This window comes from Scleropages formosus, chromosome 4 (assembly GCF_900964775.1).
Source record: "Scleropages formosus chromosome 4, fSclFor1.1, whole genome shotgun sequence".
Lineage (NCBI taxonomy): Eukaryota > Metazoa > Chordata > Actinopteri > Osteoglossiformes > Osteoglossidae > Scleropages > Scleropages formosus.
In genome coordinates, this window is record NC_041809.1 from 21282710 (window position 1) to 21307067 (window position 24358).

Below are 24358 nucleotides of genomic sequence, written 5' to 3' on the forward strand. Positions count from 1 at the left end.
TCTGCAGACAGTGTTGTACCTGTGAAATCCAATTTTCCCGCAGACGCGAATGCCGGTAGTGGGGTGTCGGAGTGCTGTTCGTACCTCACCTCTCTCACGTCCAGGGAATTTGCGCCAATTGCCTTAGCATGCACCGCTGACTCTCGGGGTAGAAATCTGATCTGTTGCCTCAAATCAAAAGCCTTTGCATATCAGTAGACCGTGAGTGTGGATTCGCCGCTGTTGCATGTTTAATGGAAAAGCTTGTACCCTGTCACTTTCCTGCTGCTGATGGGAAGTGTGACCCATATCGCAATTACTGGGCCATTAAAAATGTGTTTGAAATGTCAGCTTGGGGAAAATGTTGGCGACATTTGTCAGAATGAGTGACATGAGAAGTGGGTTCCTCTACAAAGGGTATACTATTATATATGCGCGCTGTCTGAACCGCTTGTCTCATACAGGGGTCGCGGGGAACCGGAGCCTAACCCGGCAACTCAGGGCATAGGGCTGGAGGAGGAGGGGACACACCCAGGACGGGACGCCAGTCCGTCTCAAGGCACCCCAAGCGGGATTCGAACCCCAGACCCACCGGAGAGCAGGACCCGGTCCAATCCACTGTGCCACCGCGTGCCCCCCCCCCATTATATATGCGTACAGTTCTATTATATATATTTATTAATTCTATAAAACTGTGCGCCAACATTGGAAGTGACACACACACACAAAATGTCTACAACTGTTGGTCCCGAGCGAGGTCCCAACAAACCGGGGCTTAACCTGGCAACGCAGGGCTGAGGAGGTGGGGGACACACCTCAGACGGGACGCCAGTCCACTGCAAAGCACCTCAGACAGGACTTGAACCCCAGACCCTCCACAGAACAGGCCCCAGCCAAACCCGCTCCACCTCTGCATCTCCCTCCGTTAAAAGCCAGCTATGTATGTACTGTATATATCTCTCTGGCTTTTAGTGTTGGTGCACAGTTATGTAGAAGTGTTAGAATCTTTTATTTGTTTTTCTTCTTCATTTGCAGGGTCATTCACACGCACAGCTTTGTCCAAATCTTCTCGCCAGAGCCAGCCCGCGAGAAACTATCTGCAATGAGCAGTCTTGTCCAAACGTGCATCTGAGGACGTTTTTTGCTTAGACTCACCTTTTCCTGTTTGCCGATGAGCAGAATCTGAACTAATCAAATTAAAATGTGCCTGCAGTAAACATTCATATGAAAAACAGCGAGCTTGATCAAAAACATTATTCAAAAGTGTGATTATCTGATCTTTCTCCCCAAAACACTGCAGGAGACATTTAACGCTTCATTAATAGACAGCTTATGGCTGAAAGCTACAGTTTGTTGTTAGTTACAGGGATAAAGTATTAAATGAAAATAAGAGCAGTGAATATTAACAATACCAGTAATCCCACCCTACGGAATAAACAGTGTACTTTAGAACAATAAAAGCAGTTGCCAGAATCCAGGTTGCGTGGTTTTAAACTGCTGGTGACGGGAACTTTCCCATTATCTCTTGTCAAATGGTGTATATGTGTAGTTTTAGTTATGTTTAATAAGCATCTTGACATGTTGTGGTAATTAATTTTGTGTCATCATGCCTGAGTTGCTGGGGAGGGTTATTGTGTACAGTTTTCATTTACATTTACTTGCTTACCAGACACTTTGGTCCAAAGTGACTTCCAATGAACTCTATGTAGTGTTACCAGCCCACACACCTTATTCACCAAGGTGATTTACACTGCTAGATACACTACTTAGAATGGGTCACCCATTCATACATCAGTGAACACACTCTCTCTGTGTCACTCACACACTATGGGGGAACCTGAACAGCATGTCTTTGGACTGTGGGAGGAAACCAGAGCACCCGGAGGAAACCCACGCAGACACGGGGAGAACATGCAAACTCCACACAGACTGAGCAGGGCTCAAACCCATGTCCTCTCGCACTACCCAGGTATTGTGAGACAGCAGCGGTTTGCCATGTCTTATGTTGCATCTCATGTCCTCCGTGGGCTTGTTTGTTCGGGGGGGGATTTCTGTGGCTGGGCCAGTTGGACTAGCTGAGAATGAGCCCATTTAGCCGGAATCATTAAACCCTCCTCATGTGTTTTGCGTTCTTATGCCGTTTTCCTGCAGAAACGACAACGTGTGCATTCCATTTGGACCTGTTCAATTCCACTCTGCTCTAAAAAAGAGCTGTGTGCTTTTTCCATCAGCTTGTAATATTTCAACCTGGAAAAGCTGCGATATTTTGCTTTTGGTGCATGAAATTATCATGGCTACAAACCGATTGTTAAAACAAATCTCACTGCGCAAAAGGAGCTAGGGATGCAAAGGTTCGAGCGAGCGACTCTTTTTCTACACCTCGAAAATGGGCAGCTTGAGTTTCTGAAAGCTCTGTGTATTTAAAGCCATTATCATAGTCCACTTTGGGCTTTTTGCACTTGAAAGATTTCACGAGGAAGCGTGAAATGTACGTAATTATATGTCTGAACCGTTCTATATTTATCTGTATTACAGTGGCGCGAGCCCCTATAGTTGAGAAGTTCTACCTATCCATGCCTGCGTTCTGCGCTGGATTATTATTATATAGTGACTCATTATCACTGAAGTGGGCAATTTGGGGGCAAACATTCAGACGGCCGTTCTTCAAAAGACACGGATGCGTTTCGCGCTGTATTTTTGCCTCGTCCCGCCGGGTTTGGCGAGGAGGGCCATTGCGTTCTCGGAGGGGTGGTTAGGAGCATCTCGGCCTGCGGCGGGCGGGAAGGGCGGCGCGCTCCTCGGAGACCGCAGCGCGCCTTCGCTTCCGTTGTTCGTTCGACAGCGAGTTAATGTGGGCCAATGGGCCAAACGAAAGCCTCCGAGGGAAGGGTCAAGAGGGAAGGGCCCTTCGTTTTTTGCCGCGCCCAGATGCGACTCTCGGCCCGAGTAGCAGGCAGAGGCATTTTGCCGCGCTTTGCCGGTATAAAAACCGTGTGCCGGCGACATTGCGATTATTCCCGGTCACGCCGATGTTGCGGTGTAGCATTCTGCTAATCAAAAAACAAAAAAAAAACCCCTGTCTTTTACCTTGTTAGAGGGGATTCATTTCCCAGTCTGTTGCTCAGCCTTTTCACAGCCGATTGAAGGCTAAATTTATCATATTTGCACATACAGGTTTTGACAGACCCATCGCCCACAGCTGCGGCGTATTGAGAAAGTGACAAATGCTCCGATACATAATGATCAGCGCGTGCGCGCCAGTCATGCAGCCTGTTTCGGTTTGGTGCAACATCTTTATAAAGGATCGCCCTGCAACGCTCCTTCTGTTGTCGAACTAGCGTCGTTGGCTCGGGTGCGAGATTTGTGTACGGAAAATGGAGACGGTGCCAGCACGGTCACCAGACCCCGTTCGGGAGGCGTAGGTGTGTCCCACGGGGGGCTCGCACTCACGCCACAGAGGCGCTGATGAACAATGCCCGTCGCTGACATTCTTTATGGAGGATCCCCGGTCCGCTCGCGCCCGGACAGCTAACTAAAACCGCTTCCAAAGGTTGTCGTTTGACTCAACCGAGTTGTCCGCAGCGAGCGTTTATCGCTATTGATTCAGCTGTGCCGCCGAACCCAGCCGGTCGGCTTTCCCTTGTCTTCCTCCGGCAGGCAAACATGCCGGTCATTTCCGCCCCTAATTGTTGTTGCGTCTCTCTCAGATTGATTAATTGAGCCAATCATGCCCCTCTTCTGGGCTCTTGAAGCGGACGAACGCGTCGTTCCCGATCGTCACGCGGAGGGGTTGGCGGACGGGCCTCTTGGCAACGCGCTGGAGGTTTTATTCACCGATGACAAACGGCTCCTGCGGACACACCCCGGAATGTGTTTGGATCCCCCCCAACCTGGAAGGATATAGGAAAGCAATATAAGTGGTGTGGCTTCGCTTCGTCTTAGTGTCAGATTTGGGAGCTGCCTTGAACTGGGATGGGATTTTTTTTTTTTGGTATTATACATATTTAGCTGCACTGCGCACACACTTTGATATTCTGCACACTGCCCTTGGGGATGCGTGCGGGCGCTGAGTGTATGTCCTTCGTCCAGTGTGTAGACTCTGGCTCTCTCTGTGTGTGCGCGTGGGGCATCGTCGTACGTGCAATATGTGCGTTTGCGTGCACCTGTGTGGGAGGTGCGTGCGTACGCGTGTGGTGATGCACCGGGGTTTGACACGACGGCGGCAACACCGTCGCCGCGCGGCCTCCCTCCTGTCAGCGCTCAAAGTGCTGATGGAGACACTACGGTAGTTATTTAGGGTGTTTATTATTGGAACCGTCTCTAAGTGTCACCGGAGGGCTTTAACCAGGTGACGAGAAGGTGACATGGCCCGAGGACTTATGTTACGTTAGAGTCTCATTAGTGCCTTATTCATCAGTCGCTTTTCCGAGAGCTGCGTGCGCCCGGATGAGGGAGAGCCGAGCCTTGCTCCGCACGGTAATAAAGATTTAAGCGTTTGTTCCTTCTGCAAACACTCCCACCTGTCCTCCCCGAACGCTGGAAATTAATGACCGCCGTTTGCTCGTGCCAAGAGGAGCGCCGTTCGGAGGGAGGGGTCGAAGCCTGTTTTTATTTTCGCCCACGCTGCTTTGTAGAAACATACCCGAGTCCCTTTGGCTCGGCTCATGATTGCGCCGTTAAGGCCTCGGAAGTCCTGCGATTTTTTCGTATATATATGTATATACATATATATATATGCTGTCTAAACCATGGGGAAATGAGGTTGCAGCGGAGAGTGGCGTGCAGCACAGGAGGAAAGTGCTCACAAATAAAAAGAGAAAAGAACGGGAAAATGTATGGCGTCGCTCGTCTGTAAAGGCCGGAACGAGCGTTCTGCGCTACAGCGGCTTTCCTTGCGTCTCCCTCTCTCCCCAGAAGCCGGTGAGCACCAAAAGTGGATCGCTCCCAATGACGTTAAGCATGCTCGTAATATAAAATCTACTTACTTACTTACTTACTTATGCCTGCTACCCCTCTTGGGGCATAGGCCGTCGACAAGGGCTCTCCAGGCGTCTCTCTGAGATGTCTTGAGTACTTGTTGGCGTTTCTGCAGCGGTGTGGGTTTTTTACGGGATGGGGTCGCTAGCCCCATGCCCAACCCTCCTCCTTTATCAGGCTTGGGACCGGCAGGGGACCCCGAAGGAACCCCTCGGCGGAGTTAATATAAAATCTAAAGAGGTAAATAAAATGACCTTCCTAATCTTGTTTTAACACTAAAATTTTCTTTTATTAATTCCTTATTCTTTATTTATTAATTAATGCTTATTATTATTTTATTTTATTGAAACTAATCGGTGCTTCTTATTTCCAAAGGCTTAACAGCGGTGACTAATGAGACAACGCGAAAAATACACGTACACCTTTTAAAATGGACAAGTTAGGCTGAACGTTACTGCGCTGAGTGGAAATAAAGCTAAATGGCAGCGCAAGCGCCTGTTTAGTCATGAGAAATCTGGGTTAGTTTGGAAAATAAACGTGCGAGTAAGTAATTTGACGCAAGTGGCTATTTGTGAAAAGAAGGAGCAGTTTTAATAATAATGAAGTGACTGGAGGCATTAACTCACCGCGGGAAGCACCTTGGCTTTATGTAAGTGAATTATGGATGTTCGTTCACCATGCCGCCGTGAAACCAAAAGGCGAGATGAGAGAAAATGGTGCATTTCTAATCAGCATTTTAGTTGCTTTGGATTGGTCCCTTATTCCGCGTTCTAAGTAGTTATAGCACATTAAAGAAGGAAATTTATTTTTTGTCGAGACATAACTAAGACGTCTGGTTAAAAGCGGTCACTTTCACGTTTTTACGTGGTGTGATGTGAGGTCACAGCAGGACCCCATGCGAAGTGTCTGTGCGGTAAGAGAGCAAATAATACAAAAGTAAACTCAGTTTTACTGGCACTTTGATTACTTTTCTGCTCATTGTCTTGGACCGTGTGAGGGGGTGCGGTGGGTTGGACCACAGTCCTGCTCTCCGGTGGGTCTGGGGTTCGAGTCCCGCTTGGGGTGCCTTGCGATGGACTGGCGTCCCGTCCTGGGTGTGTCCCCTCCGGCCTTATGCCCTGTGTTGCCGGGTGGGCTCCGTGACCCCGTATGGGACGAGCGGTTCTGAAAATGTGTGTGTGTCTTGGACCGTTCCGCTCATGTCATTGAGCCCACGAGTGTTCCAATGAAAAATTTTCTTTTATTTCCCGGGTCTCTGTTTACTGGTACAGCTGCGGTAAATAAACATCAGGCCAGGTTAGTATCGGTGCCCACTTACATTTATTCGTTTAGCTGCCCCTTTTCTCCAAAGCGACTTATAGTACTATAGAGGAACTAATTACCCATTTATACAGCTGGGTAATTTTACTGGAGCAATTTAGGGTAAGTACCTTGCTCAAGGGTACTACAGCTGGAGGTGAGGCTCAAATCTGCAACCTTCGGGTGTAAAGGCAGCAGCTCTAACCGCTACGCTACCGGCTGTCCCCACTTGCGTACGCAGGACTAGAGCTCTTCTTGCCCTTACGCTCCAGCGTGCCACAGTCTGCTGCGTGAAATGCTTCCGGTCACACCCTTGGATGGAGGGTCAGATAGAGGCATGAGAGTGCGATTGCAGTGGATGTGCTGATATTCAGGTACTCCGTTAAAATAAGTGGACTCACACTGGGAATGAGACAATTGTGGCCCATTAGGTGGACGGGCCTTTCCTTTTCTCTTGATTGTGGGTAATTGAGCTCCGAACTTCGGGAACGTTTGATATTTTGCCGAATGGGGGGAAATTAGGCCACGAGCATCTCGTAAAATGAATTAAAATTAGAATGGCTGGAGTCAACGACACTGCTTTATTTTATTTATGCTTGGGGAGACATTTCGCGGAAGAAGGTGAACCTCGGACTGAGCCTTTAAAGCTCCGGTGTGGCCTTTGGAGGCTTAGCGTGTGAGCTTTTCGGTTGAATTAAAGGGAAAGGTTTTGCACTTCGGGAATGTTCTCGCTCACAGGGAAGCGGGACCAAACCCTGTTTCCTTTCGAGAGATTAGTGTAGGGGTGCGACTGGAGGTCTGCCTTCATACAGCTCCCCTTTTGTTGCCGCTCAACGTGAAGCTGCCGGTAGACGGCCATTCATTCGTTCTTTGTTTTACCCCGCTGGCACTTGCACTGCACCCCCCAGCACTCGCTGTCTCCCTGCTTGTGCCTGACAGGTTGTTAATGGCCAAACAATGAGGATCTGAGCATGCATCTCCCTTCTCCTTCTCCCTCTGCCCCTGCTGATACCCTTTCCTCTGGCCTGCTCACATACTGCTACCTTCCCTTAGAATTGGGGGGTCCAACCAGTAAATCAATAACGTGAACTGATCCAAGGACCCCACGTATAAAAAATCATATTAACATACAGAGCGATAAATGTCTAAATTGAAAAACAATTTTTTTGTATTATAGGGGGGCACAGTGGTGCAGTGGGTTTGGCCTGTGCCTGCTCTCTGGTGTGTCTGGGGTTCGAGTCCCGCTTGGGGTGCCTTGCGATGGACTGGCGTCCCGTCCTGGGTGCGTCCCCTCCCCCTCCGGCTTTACGCCCCGTGTCGCCGAGTTAGACTCCGACTCCCCGCGACCCCATATGGGACAAGCGATTTCAGACAGTGTGTGCATTGCAGTATTTTATTTAGGTGTCGTGTGTCTCTGTAACTGCATCGTCCTGTTATTCAGTAGAATGTGTAGTATTTATGGTAGGTATAGTACACGTATTAATGATTTCACAGATGATGTTATGGGCAGGGCACATTACGTGAAACGGAGGGCCGCACGCAGCCGTCGGGCCGCAGGTCGAACACCCCTGAGTCGGACCAGCACGACACAGCCAGGCGGAAGCGTAAGTTTTTCCAATTGTGCTCCTTCCCCCAGCGTGTTTAAGACCTGTGCAATGAAATGAGTGCTCTCTGTTCAAACAATGGAATATTTTAGTACCTTGAGCTTTCTTTTTGCTATCTTTGAATATTCTTCCTATTGTGTTTTAACACAGTATATTTTACACATTTTGTTTGTAGCTTTACTGAAACTTCAGCTTTAGTAAAAATTTCTAGCGCGATGCTGTTTGGTGTACGGAGCAGAGGGAAGCGTTGGGTTTAAGTAAATAAGGTCTTTGATTGTGGAATTATACACCACGCTCCTCAGATGCCGAGGAAACGGTTGTGAAATAATCCGAAACGTGAACACACACACGTTTATTGTATGAACGAATAATCTCTGCTACAATCTTGGTGTCGAAACTGGAATCAAAAGCTTATTTATCACAAAGAGCATTTTTTCTTCCTCTGGATCTCTTGGTATCCGAAGTAAGAGCACTTGTTCGTTTCATCCTCGCTTCAGTCGCTCTTTGGGTGGCAGAATGAAGAGCGTGCAGGAGTGAGTGATTGAAAACTGTACGGGTCGGATCGTTCCGATAATTCCCCCAGGGCTGCGTGTCCTTCCTCGGCCGTGCGCGCCCCCTGGACTGAATTTTCAGTTTCTTAGTCCGAAGTTCTCCTGCAGGAATAAATGCTTCTCGAGCTGAACGGCTGTGATCGCAAGGAGATGTTAAGCTCCTGTCCAACGTCCTTCGTCCCCTTTGAAATCAGTTTAATTGTGTCCAGCATCTCACACACGCACATTGACTGAAACTGCTTATCCCAAGCGGGGTCGCGGTGAACCGGAGCCTAACTCGGCAACACGGGGCGTAAGGCTGGAGGGCGAGGGGACGCACCCAGGACGGGATGCCAGTCCGACGCAGGGCACGCCAAGCAGGACTCGAACCCCAGACCCACTGAAGAGCAGGACCCGGTCCAACCTGCTGCGCCACCGCACCCCCCTGTCCAGCATCTCATTCGTTCTTTTCTCTTTTTTTTTTTTTTTCCAGTGTGACACAAATCAGTTTTATATCAGTCTACGTGGCTGCCTACGTATCTGGCTTCTGCTTTGTTTTGCAGCTCTTGACACGGTCACTTGCCGGTTTTATTGTACCCCGAGTATACCGACTGATCAACATGCCCATATTGAGAAAGCGCCTGAAATTAATATCAATTTCCTCTGACCTGACCTTTTCAGTTAAAAGTTTAAGCAAAGTACTTAAAGTAGAATTATTCCAGCCATCTTTTTCACTTGGGACATGTTCATTAAAAATAATAGCAGCCAGTGTGTATATGCTGACCGTGGACCCTGTCCTTCCTTGGCTGTCACACGCATTATTTTACGACCGTCATTAACGAATTCTGTCACACCACTCTGAATCATCTAAGATGACAAGCAATGTCACCTTTTACTGTGTTTTAACCAATATTATTATGATGCTTAACCGAATTCTTGTACTTAATCCTTTTTAACCCCCTTTTTTTTTTTTCTTTTTGCTTAAAGATGATAGCGCACGTTTTCGCACGTGCGTAGGCAACGCTGGGAGGATGCGCAAGTTACTTCCCTGCAGAAAATGACTGCAGAGCTTGATAATATACGCTGCATGCGAGCTTGCTCGGATGACTCGCATCAAATGCCCCTGACCGGGGTTACCAAGGAAACGTGGTTTCTCGGGGAATTCTGGGTGGAAAGGTGCAGGATCCCAAGCCCCGTTGCACAAAGACGAGCATTATGCGTTGTTAGCTCTGAAGTCGGCTCGTACAAAGCGGTAGGCGGGTACATTGCGGGCGCCGGGAACCCCTCTCGGCTCGGGCGCAGGGTGCGCCGCCGACGTCTCCGTGAGGACGCGCTCCGGCCCCTAGGCCACAGAGTACGAGCGGTGTGTCCCCTCTGCTTTTCAGATCACCGCCCGAGACAGTCGGGTTCGTGGGAAAATGAGCCTTCGGTCGAACGCAACTCTCACCACGCGTCAGTCGCTTGAGCGCATCTCACACATCCTTTACCCGTCGGTCCTCGGACTGCCACGGAGCACGTGCGTGCTGCAAAAGCTTTGACGACGTCTTTATTTTTCTTTTCTGAGGTGACTTGCTGAACAGTTTTGTCGGCATATGATGTCTTCGTGAGATATGGATTGCGTTAGCCCAAGGAACGCCAACGTATCGGAAAGAGCGTTTGCGTGGGTAGGATTTCTTTCCCCGTCAGAACGATGGAAACCGGGGTGTCGAGGGGGTTTGTTTTCAGGCGGGCACGGGTGCGGGCACCCTCGGCACCACCGGATAGGGACGTTGTTAAGGCACCGTCGCCAAGATGTCAAATGGTGTTTTCCTGCTTTTGGTCGGTGGGAACCCGGACAGGAGACAAGCCGCCGGAGACGATTTGAGATCCGGGCACTAGCTGACATTGATAAGTCACAGATGAGTGTGGTTGGACACTCCAGAGGTTTTCAGATCAACTGCTGTTGTCAGATCAATATGAGTACATGTTAATAACTGAAAGATGTAGCTGACATTTTAGGTTCAAAAGGCAATTTTAATGGGCGCTGGGAAAATATTCCGAAAAGCTGTTTGATGGCGCCTAGATTGAAGGTGGCAGGTATGACATTTCCACAGTGTAATGTGTTTTTTTTTTTTTTTGACAGCCATTACAAAGGCAAATGTTTAACGAACAAAACGTTAAATCGCTAAATATCCTTCTGTGGCAGCAGCCTGCTCCCTGCCAGGGCCTCCGAGGTACTTCTCGCGGTATATTTTTAAGCGCGTTTTCATAAGTAGTTGTGGTCGAGTTACCGTTACTCTAAAAGCACAATGGCCTCACACTGTTAATTAAAGTGAGGTGACAGCGAATCGTCATGCGGAAAGCAATTTTAAATTAATTTGACAATGGCAATGATTAAAAAAAAAAAAAAAAAAAAAAGGAATTTCTTGCTCTTTCAAAGCCGATAAGTGTTTGCCGAAACTGCCGCCGCTGACAGCCCAGGTAAAATTCTTGGGGCTCGTTCCACGTGAGCCCCCACCCTCTCGTTGTCGCGTTCGTATTGTGGTTGTCGCTGTTCCGCAGTTTTTTTGGGGATAATGACAAGAATGAAATTGCTTCAGTTGCGAAGCAGGTTCATCTAATCATTTTTAGCAGCAGACAAAATTGTAAAACGGTGAAAAGCGTTTCATTGCGTCATCAAATGCTGTTCGAAACCTCACTTGCAAATGAACTGTCTTCTTCCACTTTTTTTGCTCCTGAAAGCCATGAAGATACTGTGTGTATATAATATATAATTCTAATTAAAGATGATATAGCATATACTGAATATATTTTTATATTATATATTTTCTATCATTTTTATATTATCACTAAAAATTATACATTATATAATTTTATTATATATAAAACATTTTTTTTTTAGTTGTATAAGTACATTTTGTACTCTTCAGCTGTTGTATTGGACAGTGAGGTGATATTAAAATATTCTGCAGTTTCTTCTACAATCCCATGACAGCAATTACATTCTCAGATGCCTTGTGGAGATATTTGTTGCATTGTGGGGTTCAGTTTTTTTCTTACTGTGAAGTCACTTATCCCGCTCCTTAATAATCCTGATGCAGTGTCATCCAGCCAGGTGCAATGCATGACAACAAAGCCTTCAAATCTTTTGCAGAAACTTCTGGAATGACAGTAGTGAAATACTTCCTTTCTTGACATTGCTTCCATGAACTTTATATTGTCTGCGTGCGGAATGAACTTGACTCCTGTTAAGCCGTCCGGGGCTTTCGATGGACTCTACGCTGTAGATCACTCCGTTGAAAATACAGCGATATTCTGACAAGTGGACCACATCCACCACTATCTGTCATCGGGTGCCTGGCTGGCGCCATATTTACTGCCATTGATGAAAATCAGACCATATTTCAGTGAGATGTACAAATGGCACACTGGTGCAAACCACCCGATATGTTCATTCATCTCTCGGTCGAGCCTTCTTTCCCTCTCCAAGGATGCTCGTTTCCCCACTTGTGAACTCTCCGGATGGTTCTTCGTCTTGCTCTCTTTTTGGCAAAGACTCAGCATCTTCGTTGTTGCCGTTGTTGCCCTTGTAGCCCCGGTTCAGACGACACGGCATCTCCGGCCTCTCCGCAGTTCGGCCGCTCACACACAGCTTCTTCTTCCCTCTCCGCTGCTGCCCCCCTTGCTGCAGCATTGAGTTTAAGCAGAAATAAATCCCGTTACTTCCGTGTCTTTTTAAAGACGTCGTCCTTTTTCCTGCCATTTTCCAATTGCGTGAACCCTCAGGCCCATTTTCTAGGCAATATCAGCCTTTTCGGTCACGTTATTGATTAAGGACAGCGTTTGCGCCCTCGGCCCCGAGGACAGAGCAGAACGGGTGCGGCGCTCCGGACCGCTTTGCCGTCGGCGATACGTTCGCATCACGGAAGCCGATTTGCGAGCTGCGCCATCCGGGCCTCGCGGCATCCTGCTCTCGCCAAAGCCTCGGCATCATCTCGATTGTGCAGCTCTGCTCCTGTGCGCCGTACGCTCCTGCCACGGGCTCCGAGAGGTGGGCGGTGCATCTCTCTTCTAGAGGCAGCCTGGGGGCTAATTGTTGCCCGCAGTGAGTGCTGTTTCAGTGGGTTGCCCAGGTCAGGAAAGTGAGTGGGGCTGCTTGAACATCCTGCTTTTTAAGTGCACTGTGCATACATGTAACTCTGTGTGGGGGGCATATGTTAAAAGCGGAATTATCTGAAAATGATCGCTTGGCTTCAAAATGTCTGCCCTTGACTCTTTACTCCTCCGTTACGCTGTATATAAATAAATTCTAATAATGTTCTCCCTCACTGAGGGGAATTAAATGTGTAAATGCACACAAGGATTGCTGGTGAGTAATTGAATAGCTCTGTGGTTACTTGCGAGGGGTGAGGTGGCGCAGCCGGTTGGACCGGGTCCTGCTCTCCGGTGGGTCTGGGGTTCGAGTTCCTCCTGGGGTGCCTTGCGATGGACTGGCGTCCCATCCTGGGTGTGGCCCCTCTCCCTCCGGCCTCGCGCCCTCTGTTGCCGGGTTAGGGTCCGGCCTCCTGCAACCCTGCCTGGGACGAGCGGTTTCGGCCTGTGTGTATGCGTATGTACTTGTCCGTCGTATCCGTGTGACCGTACAGCCACAATAAATGTCAATCTGAATATTGAAAACGAGCCATTTTTACCCGAGTGGCATGCATGAGGGGGTGCGGTGGCGCAGTGGGTTGGACCACAGTCCTGCTCTCCAGTAGGTCTGGGGTTCGAATCCCGCTTGGGGTGCCTTGCGGCGGACTGGCGTCCCGTCCTGGGTGTGTCCCCTCCCCCTCCGGCCTTACGCCCTGTGTTGCTGGGTAGGCTCCGGTTCCCCGTGACCCCGTATGGGACAAGCGGTTCTGAAAATGTGTGTGTGTGTGTGTGTGTGGCATGCATGAGCGTACGCAGCCATTCCCAGCCGGATCGTCGGCTGCACCCGATTCGGTGATGTATTGTTAATCGAGCCCTCCGTCTGTCCAGCCTGAGTAACACCTACGGTCGGCTGCTTTCCAACTTCTCAAACGTTCCGGTCTCTTTTCAGGGCAATGCTTCGACTCAGCCGCTTTAGTTATTTTTATGTTTGAAACACACACACATTTTCAGAACCGCTTATCCCATACGGGGTCACAGGGAACCGGAGCCTACCCGGCAACACAGGGCGCAAGGCCGGAGGGGGAAGGGGACACACCCAGGACGGGACGCCAGTCCATTGCAAGGCACCCCAAGCGGGACTCGAACCCCAGAACCACCACAGAGCAGGACCCTGGTCCAACCCACTGCGCCACCGCGCCCCAGCATGTTTGAAACAGTGCTTTGAAAATACAATTTTAACATAGCTTTTCTACAAGGAAGCGCGGCCCAGGTACGTAATAACAAGATAGCTGCTGTTCTTGGTTTCTGGACGAGAGCTTTGACTTCGCTGCCGGCTTTATCTCTCGATTGCTTCACTTACCCTCGCTTCCCTTTCGCCGGCTGACGGAATCACTCCCACGGTCCCCCCTCGTCGTCCAGGAACACGTCGGCACTTTTGATAACGGCCGCCTTCAGCCGACTGTCGCCGGCGGTGCTCAAGGCAGCCGCACGCCAAAGCCATAAATCCGCCGAACCCATACAGATAACCTTGTAACACACGTAACACTGGTAACCTTAAGGAGTGAAGAAAATTGAACAAACGGTGCAGTCTTGACTCTGCAGCAGAAGGCTCATTGTTGTTTACTCTGGTTTTATATTGTTTGGAATGTAAATCAGGTCTTTCAGATTTTTAGAATCAATGTGGCGTTTATAAAGACTCTCACACACACTCACATACAGTCTGAAACCACTTGTCCCAAGTGGGGTTACAGCGAACCAGAGCCTAACCCGGCAACACGCGGAACAAGGCTGGAGAGGGAGGGGACACACCCAGGACGGGATCCCAGTCCATCGCAAGGCACCCCGAACAGGACTTGAACCCCAGACCCACCGGAGAGCAGGACCCGGTCAAACCCACTATGCCACTGCACCCCCTTGTTTATAAAGACTCTTCTTCTTTTTATGTACTTAGCGTTTTATGTACATCAAGACTTAATCAACCGCTACACCCCAGCCAGACCCCTTCGCTGATGGAATGACCTTCCCCTGTCACTCAGAACTGCAGAAACTCTGTCTGTTTTCAAGAAGGGTCTGAAAACCCAACTTTCCCAGATCCACTTTGCCTAAGATCTCTTCAGATCATCTGTGGTATAACTGTTCACGCATCGTAACTCCAGAAGCATCCCCAGATACAACCTTTATTCAGCCATTACTCTGGTATTGTACTGCTCATTTGTATATCTTATAATATTTAATAAAATAAAAAGAAATTGGTGTGGGTATCGGGATTTGTCTATCCTGTGTCTTATGCACCTACTCGAACGATGAACCTCGGTGCAGCAAGCGGTAGGGAACAAACTAGGTTTGCTTGAGACTTTCACGTCTGCAGCTATGTCTCCTTCTCTTAATGCAATGCGTAAATTGTACTTTTGCTGAGATGTACGTCACTTTGGACAAAAGCGTCTGCTAAACGAATAAATGTAAATGTACATCAAACACGACAGCGTCACCGATGCTGGAACTCATTTGAAAACAATTCTTTCTGAATCCATTTAAAAATAAGAACTCAGTTTTTTGTGGGAATCAGGCTGCCGGTACCGATGGAGAGCCTGAACGCAAGGTGAGCACTTCATTAACGCTGCAGTGAGGGGTTTCCGTGACAGATGTTTATAGCATTGTGGCAATCTGCTCTTCGTAATTTTGTCTTTATCCCTTTAACCTTTGGAGGACTGGCAGTAGACGGCAGATGCGGTCCGCGGACCCTTCGTTGTGATCAATTGCACTGATTAATGGCCTCCAGGGAATAAGGAGCCTTATGGCACTTTCTTTCTGATGGAAGAAATTATTTAGCCAAGCTTTCCATGTAGTTGTCCGCATGTGCTCCCTTTGAGTCGAAGCAGCCTTTACAGCTGACTGTGATTGAAGGTGCGTCCCTCGCTTTTCTGCTGGTGTAACAGTGCGGTACTGTTTGGTACTGCGAACACGCGAGTAACTCTTATCACCCGTAGGTACTTAGCACAGCATGGTGGTCCAGCAGGTGGTGGTGCCTTCTCACAACTCCTGGGTGTGCATCCAGCTCAATCTGTGCGCAGTTGGCATCTTTTGTTGATTTCCTCCCACAACTGAGGGCAAGAGGGGACAAACCAAGCGAGAACAACAGAGGACAGTAGTGAGCCGACGTATCCTTTTCCGTGCCGCTCTCCCCGTCGGAGGGGGAAGTGAGCTCGCCGCAGGGCTCGTATCCCCTCTGCCTGGCACTTTTGTCTGAGCCCGTCGGTGCTTCCGTGCTACGGCCGTGCTGTCGGGCACCCGTGAGGACGAAACAAGAGCGTGTCCTTTCTGCTGTTCTCCTCGAGGTCGACTTGGCACTGCCTGCCAACCTCTCTGCGGGGATCCACTAACGAGGCAAGAGCTTTCCAGAATGTCCGTGTGGGACGGCTCCTCGTGATGGACTGTCTGTCCCCAAGGGGCGCTGTCCTTGGTGCTCAAGGGTTGGCTGCCTGCTCCGTGTCATGTTTCAGTGAATTAAAGACTCTCAGTGGCTCTTACCGTGTACGTATCTCAGTACCATGCCTGGCTACTACAAGCCCACACTAGAGAAGCAGTTATTATTCATACATGAATGAATGAATGAATGAATGAATGAATGAATATTGGTGCGTAATGATGTCATCGCTCTACCAGTACTTAGCGTTACATGTGCTGCAACTGATGAGGAATGATGTGGCTTATCACAGCCATCAGTTCCACAATCTCAGTCTTTCACTTCTTCACAGTGCAAAATTGAAGTATAAACAGATATTTGGAGGCTTCTTCGGTAGGTTTTCCTACAAATCGGAAACCACCCGTCGAACGAAATTTGTTCAACGTGTGATTTAATTTTTTTCTCAAAAAATTGTTGGCTGGTATTTCTGCCTTTTAATGTGATACGATGTTTTGTGTGCGCTCCTTCGGCTTTGCAGTTCCAGAAGTTACGCATGACGGTGTAAACGGAATCGTAGCACCACGTCACAGTTTCTTTCTTTACAGCCATTGTGTTTTGGGGGTCGCCTTGCAGGAGCGGAGAACGGCTTTGAATCACCTTAATTGCGCTCGGTGCTCGGAGGCACTCGCAGCGAGCGCACCGTGCCGACGTGCCCCTCATCGGGTATTCTGCCAGCGGGGCTGCTGTGCAGTGGCCATGAAAAGCCACCAATGCTGATTCGCTGTAATTACATTTGAGTGGATTGATTTAGCTTTCTGTATGTTTTTCTAATTGTAATTTTCCGGCCGTGATAAATGAATGGCGGGAGCGCTCGTGGCGGCCGCTGCTGTAATGCACTACTTGGTCCTAAAGATCAGAGGTTGCTTCGTGGCCCAAGCACAGCAGGTGATGCCGCTGGGAGAAGCTGGCAGAGGGCTCAGAGCAGCGGGCCGCGGTTTCGTCAGGCATCCGTTTAGGTGCTGGAATTAACTGGACCAGCCTTCACCCGGGCCTTCCCTCGATAAGCAGTACCCCCATTGCGCACAAGTGCCGAAAACACACACTCACCCTTACATATCGATGGCGCTTGTTTAGATCAGCTCTTTAGAGACGGTAAAATTTTTCCGGAAAGGCTTCGGACGTCTTTCTTTTTGCGGAAGCGAAACAGACATGCTGCATCGCCGGAGCCTTCCCAGCTGCACGGTACCGTACCATGCTTCGCCAATGAATTCAGACGCAACAGACCTCTAAAAGAAGTTAAGGTCGTTTTATCCGGTCAGATTCAACCCAAGGCACAACAGCTCGATATCGTTCACGAGCCTCGTTTGTAATCCCTCGTCGCGTAAAATGTGCTGCTTTTAATAGTGTGTGTACTATGAAAGACGGATCTAGAAATCTTTGCTTAAGTGGCAAAACAATATTGTATTGTTTGAATATGAAGGGAATGGGTGAAAGTCCTGCTCTCTCTAAACGGCCCAATTACTGCGTAATGGCAGTATGTGTAGCCAGTTTGTAATGGGTATTGTTACAAAGGACCTAATAGGCAAACCAAGCGACTGTGCTTAACTGTACATATGTAATCATCGAAATTGTGCCTGGCCTCATTGTTTCTTCGAAAAACGGGGCCAGGCCGGGATGCCGTCAGCTTGTTAAAAATGTGTAATTACAGTACTGCGCATTATTTCACGGGAAAGTTTAAAAACTGTTTAATTGCAACAGTCACCTTGTAATTATAGTAATTACACAGCAGAATGAGGAAATGGCAGTGTGAAGCCCCCTCGTCCCATTTTCCAGGGCCGGTGCGAAAGCGACCGCGTTAGAGCGGCTGCGCTCACGCGTGCTTGTTCTCGCATCCACCAGGCGGCTGTGACCGGGGGACTCCCAGGGCAGGACCCATGAGGAGTCATAGAAGATGCTCGCAGCCTGGGCGCGTCTGCTCCTCGTAGCCATGTGGATGAGAAGCACCTCCAGCCACCCTCTGTCCTTGCGGATCGGTGAGTGCCACCTAGAAGCCCCGCCCATCACTTCCCAAGCCCACCGGCTCAGGCTTCTGCCGGTCACACAGCGCCAAGGGAGTTTTAAGTGGTTATTGTGCAGCGCTTGTCCGATCACACCTGAAACCCCTGGAAAGAAGACACTGATCCAGTCTGAAGTGTTTACTGGGAAAGGAAGAGCAGAGTCCTTTCCACTCAGGCCTCAGCTGCACGGTGGCTTCTTGCTCCCTCGGCCATGTAAAGGCAGAGCGAGAGACGAAGCGGAATAAGAGCTGATCGTATTCTGGCGTTCTCTTTCTTATTGAACTCCCAAAATAAACGATTAGCCTACGTTGTTATTAATCACAAGACAAATGCTCGTTTAGCACATGCTTTTCTCCAAAGTGAAATACCGTGATCATTAACTGGGGCTTAGTTGACACCTCCGCGCAAGGCTACATGTACTACCGTAAACCTACCTGCAGTCGTTCACCCTTTCATACAGCAGAGCAATGTGACAAACTCACTCGCACACTGAGTGCACGTTAGGGTCACCCCTCTACTTGAAACAAGTGTGCACACTGCAGGAGGAAACCAGAGCACCCTAAGGAAACTCACAATACTTGGAGCAACAGGAGAGAAACAGGAGCATCCTTTACTTCCATGCTTCCCTATTAAAAAGAAAATATAATACACCATACATTAATAACTTCAGGCAATTGTATTGTATGCCTTAAAATGGAATAATACAGTTCATTAAACATCATAGCATTATTTAGCGTTTATGGAGTGCCATTCTTTGCAGCATTTACCATAAAGTGCTCCTGGCTGAGTGCACTTCTTTCCACTTTCACACTGTAACTCAACCAACACTTGTCTCCATTACCATGTCATCTCTCAAATACATGATCGTTACAATTTAAAAAAATTCCAGCAAACCCTAAGAAAGCTGTCCAAGTCATAAAATGCAATGAAACAAGCTTCTAGTATAGATGAGCGCTTAACACAATACAAATATAACATTATGGACATTTTGTGCTATATTTTATTAATAGGTTAATAACGGCATTTTAGGAAACCCCAATTAATTATTCTTAATGTTTCTAAATATATTTCTACAATCACGACACTTTGTTTTCACATTCTTATCCTTTTTCCACAGTCTTCTGGGGAATAACTTGAGCACCTTTCCCTTCACCTGGCCGCCCAAACGTTGCGTTACTTGGGGAATACCACAGATGAGAAAAGAGGGGCTGTGTCTCAATAAATTTCAGATAAACCAAGAGAATTGTTCTGCTATTTTTGCAGCATAGCATAAAACAATGAAATTTATTGTTAAATTTTGTCAAAACAATGCTGTTACGAACATAATCTGTCACTCCCCGCTTCCATGTAAATTTATGATATTAGTTTCGCACGCATGGGACTTTGGCTTTTGCTCAACTTTACTGTGGTGAGTGTCAGTTCACTCTAGTACACTTGCAGTAAAGCCCCTGCAGGACGTCTCGGTGTCACGCTGGCCGCGACGAAGCAAACACATGAGCCAGAAAGAATCCGCCGAACCGGTACCGGGCCCCGGTGTTTCAAAGCCAGTCCCAGAAAGGGTACGGTTCACCCTGGTTGGGACCCCAGATGATCGCAAGGCACCAAAACACAATCACATACTAAACGGATGATCATCCTTTACGTTCTCCACCGAAGCCGAAACACACGTCTCTGAACTACGGGAGGAAACCAGAGCGAACACGAGAAAACAGCCTTGCTCATGGGCAGAGTGCATTTAAACCTAGGTTCGAACCCACGCCCCTGGAGCCGTGAGGCTTTTGCACTACCACGTGCACCATTGTGCCGCCCGAATAACAAACGTTCATTCCTTAATTAAAAAAACTAATTAATGGATCCTTTCAATGCATTTAGCACGAGCATTTCTGCAGCATTTGCCTCGTGGCTAATTGGTTGTAGTAATGCCTATAAATTATTTACTAATGATTAACTGTTCCAGTACAAGTACAGAAAATCTGTGTAATAATGAATTTATGATGCTTCTGACACTGCTACGAAACTTGTTAAATAAGTTAAAGTACAGCAAAATCTTCCCGGCACAATTACCCCGTGCCTCCGCATGCTCCGGCATAGATTCCGATTCATTATACATTCATACCACAAAGTCCTGTAATTTAAATACTACATACAAACTGAAAATGAGCTGAAACGTTTGTGTTGCTCTTTTTAAAGGTTTGGTGAGATATATTGAGGATTTTGGTATATGTTTGTGTGTTTCACTTCTTTGCACTGTTTTGTAAATTCGGTGTGCAAATCAAGCTGACCTCAGAGGGCTGGGTTACGGGTGCCGGTGCTGATTCCGTCCTTCGCTCGTGTCCGACCAGTCAGCACTGCTGCAGCGTGCTGCCATATGGGTACTGGAAGCAGCGCCTTAATCACAACCCCCGCTTCCCCTCACCTTTTTTTTTTTCCCCTTCATTGTTTCCACGTAGCAAGGCTTACGAAGGAAAAACAAAGTTGGCGTTCCTTTCTTGGCTGAGTGCAGATCAGATAGGGCAGGGCATGTTTGATGTGGAGGAGCCACGCTGCTGCCTTCGCAAATCAATTATTTAGTGCCCAGCATGCCGCAATGTGTCCCGAGGTTGCTCCCACTATAACCGCGATCCCGCTTGTGCAGAGCAAACAGATCACAGCTCCGCATCGTTAGCCCGTAATTAGCAAATTCCCCGTCTCCTGCCGCCCCCTCTTCGACAAACCCCCTCCGCACTCCTTCATCCCCACCCTCCTCCAGCCCGGTTAATTCAGCGGCAGACTCCTGTGTGACGGCCCCCTCGGCGCAGGGCCTTTTGTTTGGTTTGCCCGGCGAAGAGCGAGGGCGGTTCGGCTCCGTTACCGTAGAGACGTCGATATGGAGCATCCTTCCCCTTTGTCCGGGAGGCCGCGATATCGAACCCTGACGACAGCCTACCTGGAGCCCTGCCTGATCGCTGGAGTGTCACCGTCTGCTTGTCACAGTGGATGCACGTGGGCCAATATTTATATACCGTTAATGCGCGGCAGGCAGCGGATGAATCGGCCTGTGCTGGTGTTGACTCTTTGTTTTTGTTTATTTTGCATGAAGCGCCGAGTCCATAAACACCACTCGCATCTTTTGTAAGGACACTCTTGTACAGTTGTTGCTCCTTGTTGCTTAGCTTATGGAGAAAAGTATCCATGGTTAAAATATCTGCCTCAATACCACCTTTTCTGGCTTAGCCATTCATAAGCTTCAGTATTTTTTTTCTTTTTTTTTAAATTTTTATTTTCAGTTCAGTTTCATTGAGCTGGTATTATGAGAAAAACAAAAGTTTTTGCTGAAGTTTTAGATGAAGTTTATTTCTGTTTTGGCGGGGGTGCGGTGGCGCAGTGGGTTGGACCACGGTCCTGCTGTCCGGTGGGTCTGGGGTTCGAGTCCCGCTTGGGGTACCTTGCGACGGACTGGCGTCCCGTCCTGGGTGTGTCCCCTCCCCCTCCGGCCTCACGCCCTGTGTTACCGGGTAGGCTCCGGTTCCCCGTGACCCTGTATGGGACAAGCGGTTCTGAAAATGTGTGTGTGTGTATTTCTGTTTTGTGTTAATTTTTTCCTTTGAATTTGTGCAGTGGGTCCCTTGCTTATGAACATAATGGGAACTGAGCCACGATTCCTTATTTGAAAAGTTTGTAAGTCAAATGTAATACACAGCGGTCCTGAGACTCCTCATTAATTCTGCATGCAGCTACTCCTATAGTGTGTGCCAGCAAAACGGCGGTATTTCACTAAGTGACTGCTTTTAGAATTGGTTGTGTGCGTCTCTATCTCTGCCTGTGGAAATGCACTTTTCTTTACCGTGTTATACATCGCTTTGGAAAAAAGTGTCTTCTAAATGAATAGATGCAATGTAAATGTCAGCAGCCCTGGCATGCTTCACTCATGCATGCACATGGGCATTTTGAGTCCCTTGGCAGAGGTATTTATGACAGGTTGTAAATAAAAATCTCAGTATAGACACCATGCACAGATCTAAACCAGAGTGTTTATGCTCCTCTGCAGCTCCGGGATCCTTTTTCCACCCGATATGTTGCTTAAAATTCACAATTACAATTAATTACAATTAAATAATTACAATTATTCACAATTACAAGATTAATAGTAAGAAAGATAAAAAAAAATATATATAAAACTATCTAACTTATATGTAGGGACAGCTGGTAACATAGTGGCTGGAGCTGTTGCCTTTGGACCCAAAGTTTGCAAGTTTGGATTCCACCTCCAGCTGTAGTGCTCTTGAGCAAGGTACTTAGCCTGAATTGCTCCAGTAAAGTTACCCAGCTGTATAAATGAGTAAATAGTTGTCACTTTGGAGAAAAGTGTCAGCTAAATGGATAAATGTATGTTATTTAACAGACCGCAACTGCTGGAGCTGGAAGAATTACATGGAGGTGGAGGATGACAGAGAGGTGCCGCTTCACTGATGACTCAAACCTGGTAGACGTAGAAGGCAGATGATCATCCGTCACGTTTCTCCACTCTTTTGGAGAACGTAGGGCAGCGCTCGCCGAAAGGATCGGGTCGGGCTTTGTCGCGATTCCAATTGGCGTGGCGGCTCTCTTTGTGGAAAAAACACAAATACGAAACGTTTCTTAGAAAAGCTCCTAAGTCGGTCTTATAAGTGAGGATCCCAGTGTATTTTTAACTGAAAAAGTACAACACAGAAAACACATGCTCACACGGAACTCTTGGGATGATGGGAGACATTACTCAAGGCCGGGCGATACGGCAGCCGTCCCGGGTCGACCGAAATACACGCGTTTTGCATGCGGCTCAGGGGCTTGGGAAAGGGCCTGCGAGCTGGATGCTGTTTTATTGCATTCAGCAAATTGTTAGCGGTGCTCGTCACTCGCTCTCGAAGATGAATGAGAAAACTAATTAGCAGCAGCTCCTCACCGCTATTGTTCCCCCGGAGTTCAGTCCAAGTGCCGAATCCTCTCCGAAGAGCTCGCGAATTTGTCTGCGATCATCATCACCGTAATCTTACACACACACACAGAGCGCTCTGATCACCGTCAGTGATCTATTTTACATCCTCGGTGGAAATCAAAATTCCTGCCCCTGTAAACCGCAGATGTCCAGACCGATCAGCAAGAGTCTTGCCTCCTCAGCTCTCGGTGGAGTCCGGTGCATCGGCTTGCAGGTTCCGTCTCGGCCGGCGCCGGAGGGGCGAGCGTAATCCCAGCGGAACTGCCGGCCTAATGTGCGCTAATGCACTGTGCTCCGGCTGTGGGGTAAACAGACACATATGTTCAACGATACGTGACACCCAATTTCACGTGGCTGGGGAATTGCGGGACCGCACGGTGGGAGGATGGGACCGCAGCCCTGCCCGCGCGCTGAAATCATCCACCGTGTGCTGCAGAGAGGACATCGGTGCCTGGGAGATGCGTGATAAGATTGTGTGGTGTGTAATATTGCGACACACTAAGCCATTCTTTGTTGAGACATGTTAAATGTAATCAGACGCCAACAACATAGTTACAGCCAAAGGATGAAGATGGGGCAATTTATTCATTTTTATTATTGTTGTTATCGCTTGCCACAGCTGCTCCTGAAAAACCTCAATGTTAGAATTATGAGTTAAATCAAGGTAAGATCTTGTCTTTTTTTTTTTTTTTTTTTTTTTAAATTTTATTTTGCACAAGGTGTTTTGGGTAGCCTAAGGGGCCTCATCTATGGTACCTATTTTGCTTGTCAGACTGCAAAGGCAGTGTGACACACCTCCAGTCATGGATCTAATGAAGATCACAACGTTTAGCACCAAGCTTCATGGTGACGATTATCGGCTAATGCAGCAGTTCCGGTGCTAAACCACATGGGCGTTGTTGCCAGGGGTGAGAGCTGTTCTGTTTGTCAGCAGCTGGGGGGTGCCTTCGGAGCCAGAGTCCCCCCTCCTTCTGGACGCAATGCTGAGAGCACTATGAAGCCCACTTAACCGTGACTGCCTCTGACACTTTCCTCCAAGACCCAGGATTAGCCCACTGGGGCCATTACAAAGATGGTCCACAAGTGCAATGAGGCGCCATAAACAAACAGTGTTTTCAGGTTGGTTTCATATGCAGGAGCTCTGCTTCTAGGCAACTACATGTTATGGTAGGCACCAGTGTCCTGGCGGTGGCACATACTCTATGTGTGTGAGAGCAGCTGCTTTTTGAACCTTCACCGGGGGCCAGTTTTCATTGGCCTCCTTTTTCCTTTGCATCTGCTTGCTCTCCAAAGGGCATACACATCTTAGAGTCCCAGGCTCTTATGGGGCCTCTGGCACTTTCTGTGGTCATGACCTCACTGGCAAGGCACCATCTGGTGCAGAACTGCTTTTTGTTACCCAGAGGCCTGTTGGCGACCAACTGGCAAGAAGTGGAACCCACACA

The 24358-nt window shown here is 48.3% G+C and overlaps 1 protein-coding gene across 5 annotated transcripts in view; it reads left to right on the forward strand.

Moving 5' to 3' along the window:
- Positions 1–24358, forward strand: part of LOC108936283 (glutamate receptor ionotropic, kainate 4-like) — a 205382-nt gene that overhangs the window by 84305 nt on the left and 96719 nt on the right. For 4 of the 5 annotated variants that reach the window (XM_018755597.2, XM_029251576.1, XM_029251577.1 and 1 more), the window contains one exon: positions 17802–17935. The exons of the other annotated variant lie outside the window; for it this stretch is intronic. In XM_018755597.2, the coding sequence (XP_018611113.2) occupies positions 17854–17935 (82 nt within the window). In that variant the 5' untranslated portion in view covers positions 17802–17853. The remainder of the gene's footprint in view (positions 1–17801; positions 17936–24358) is intronic. 5 annotated transcript variants of the gene reach the window in all.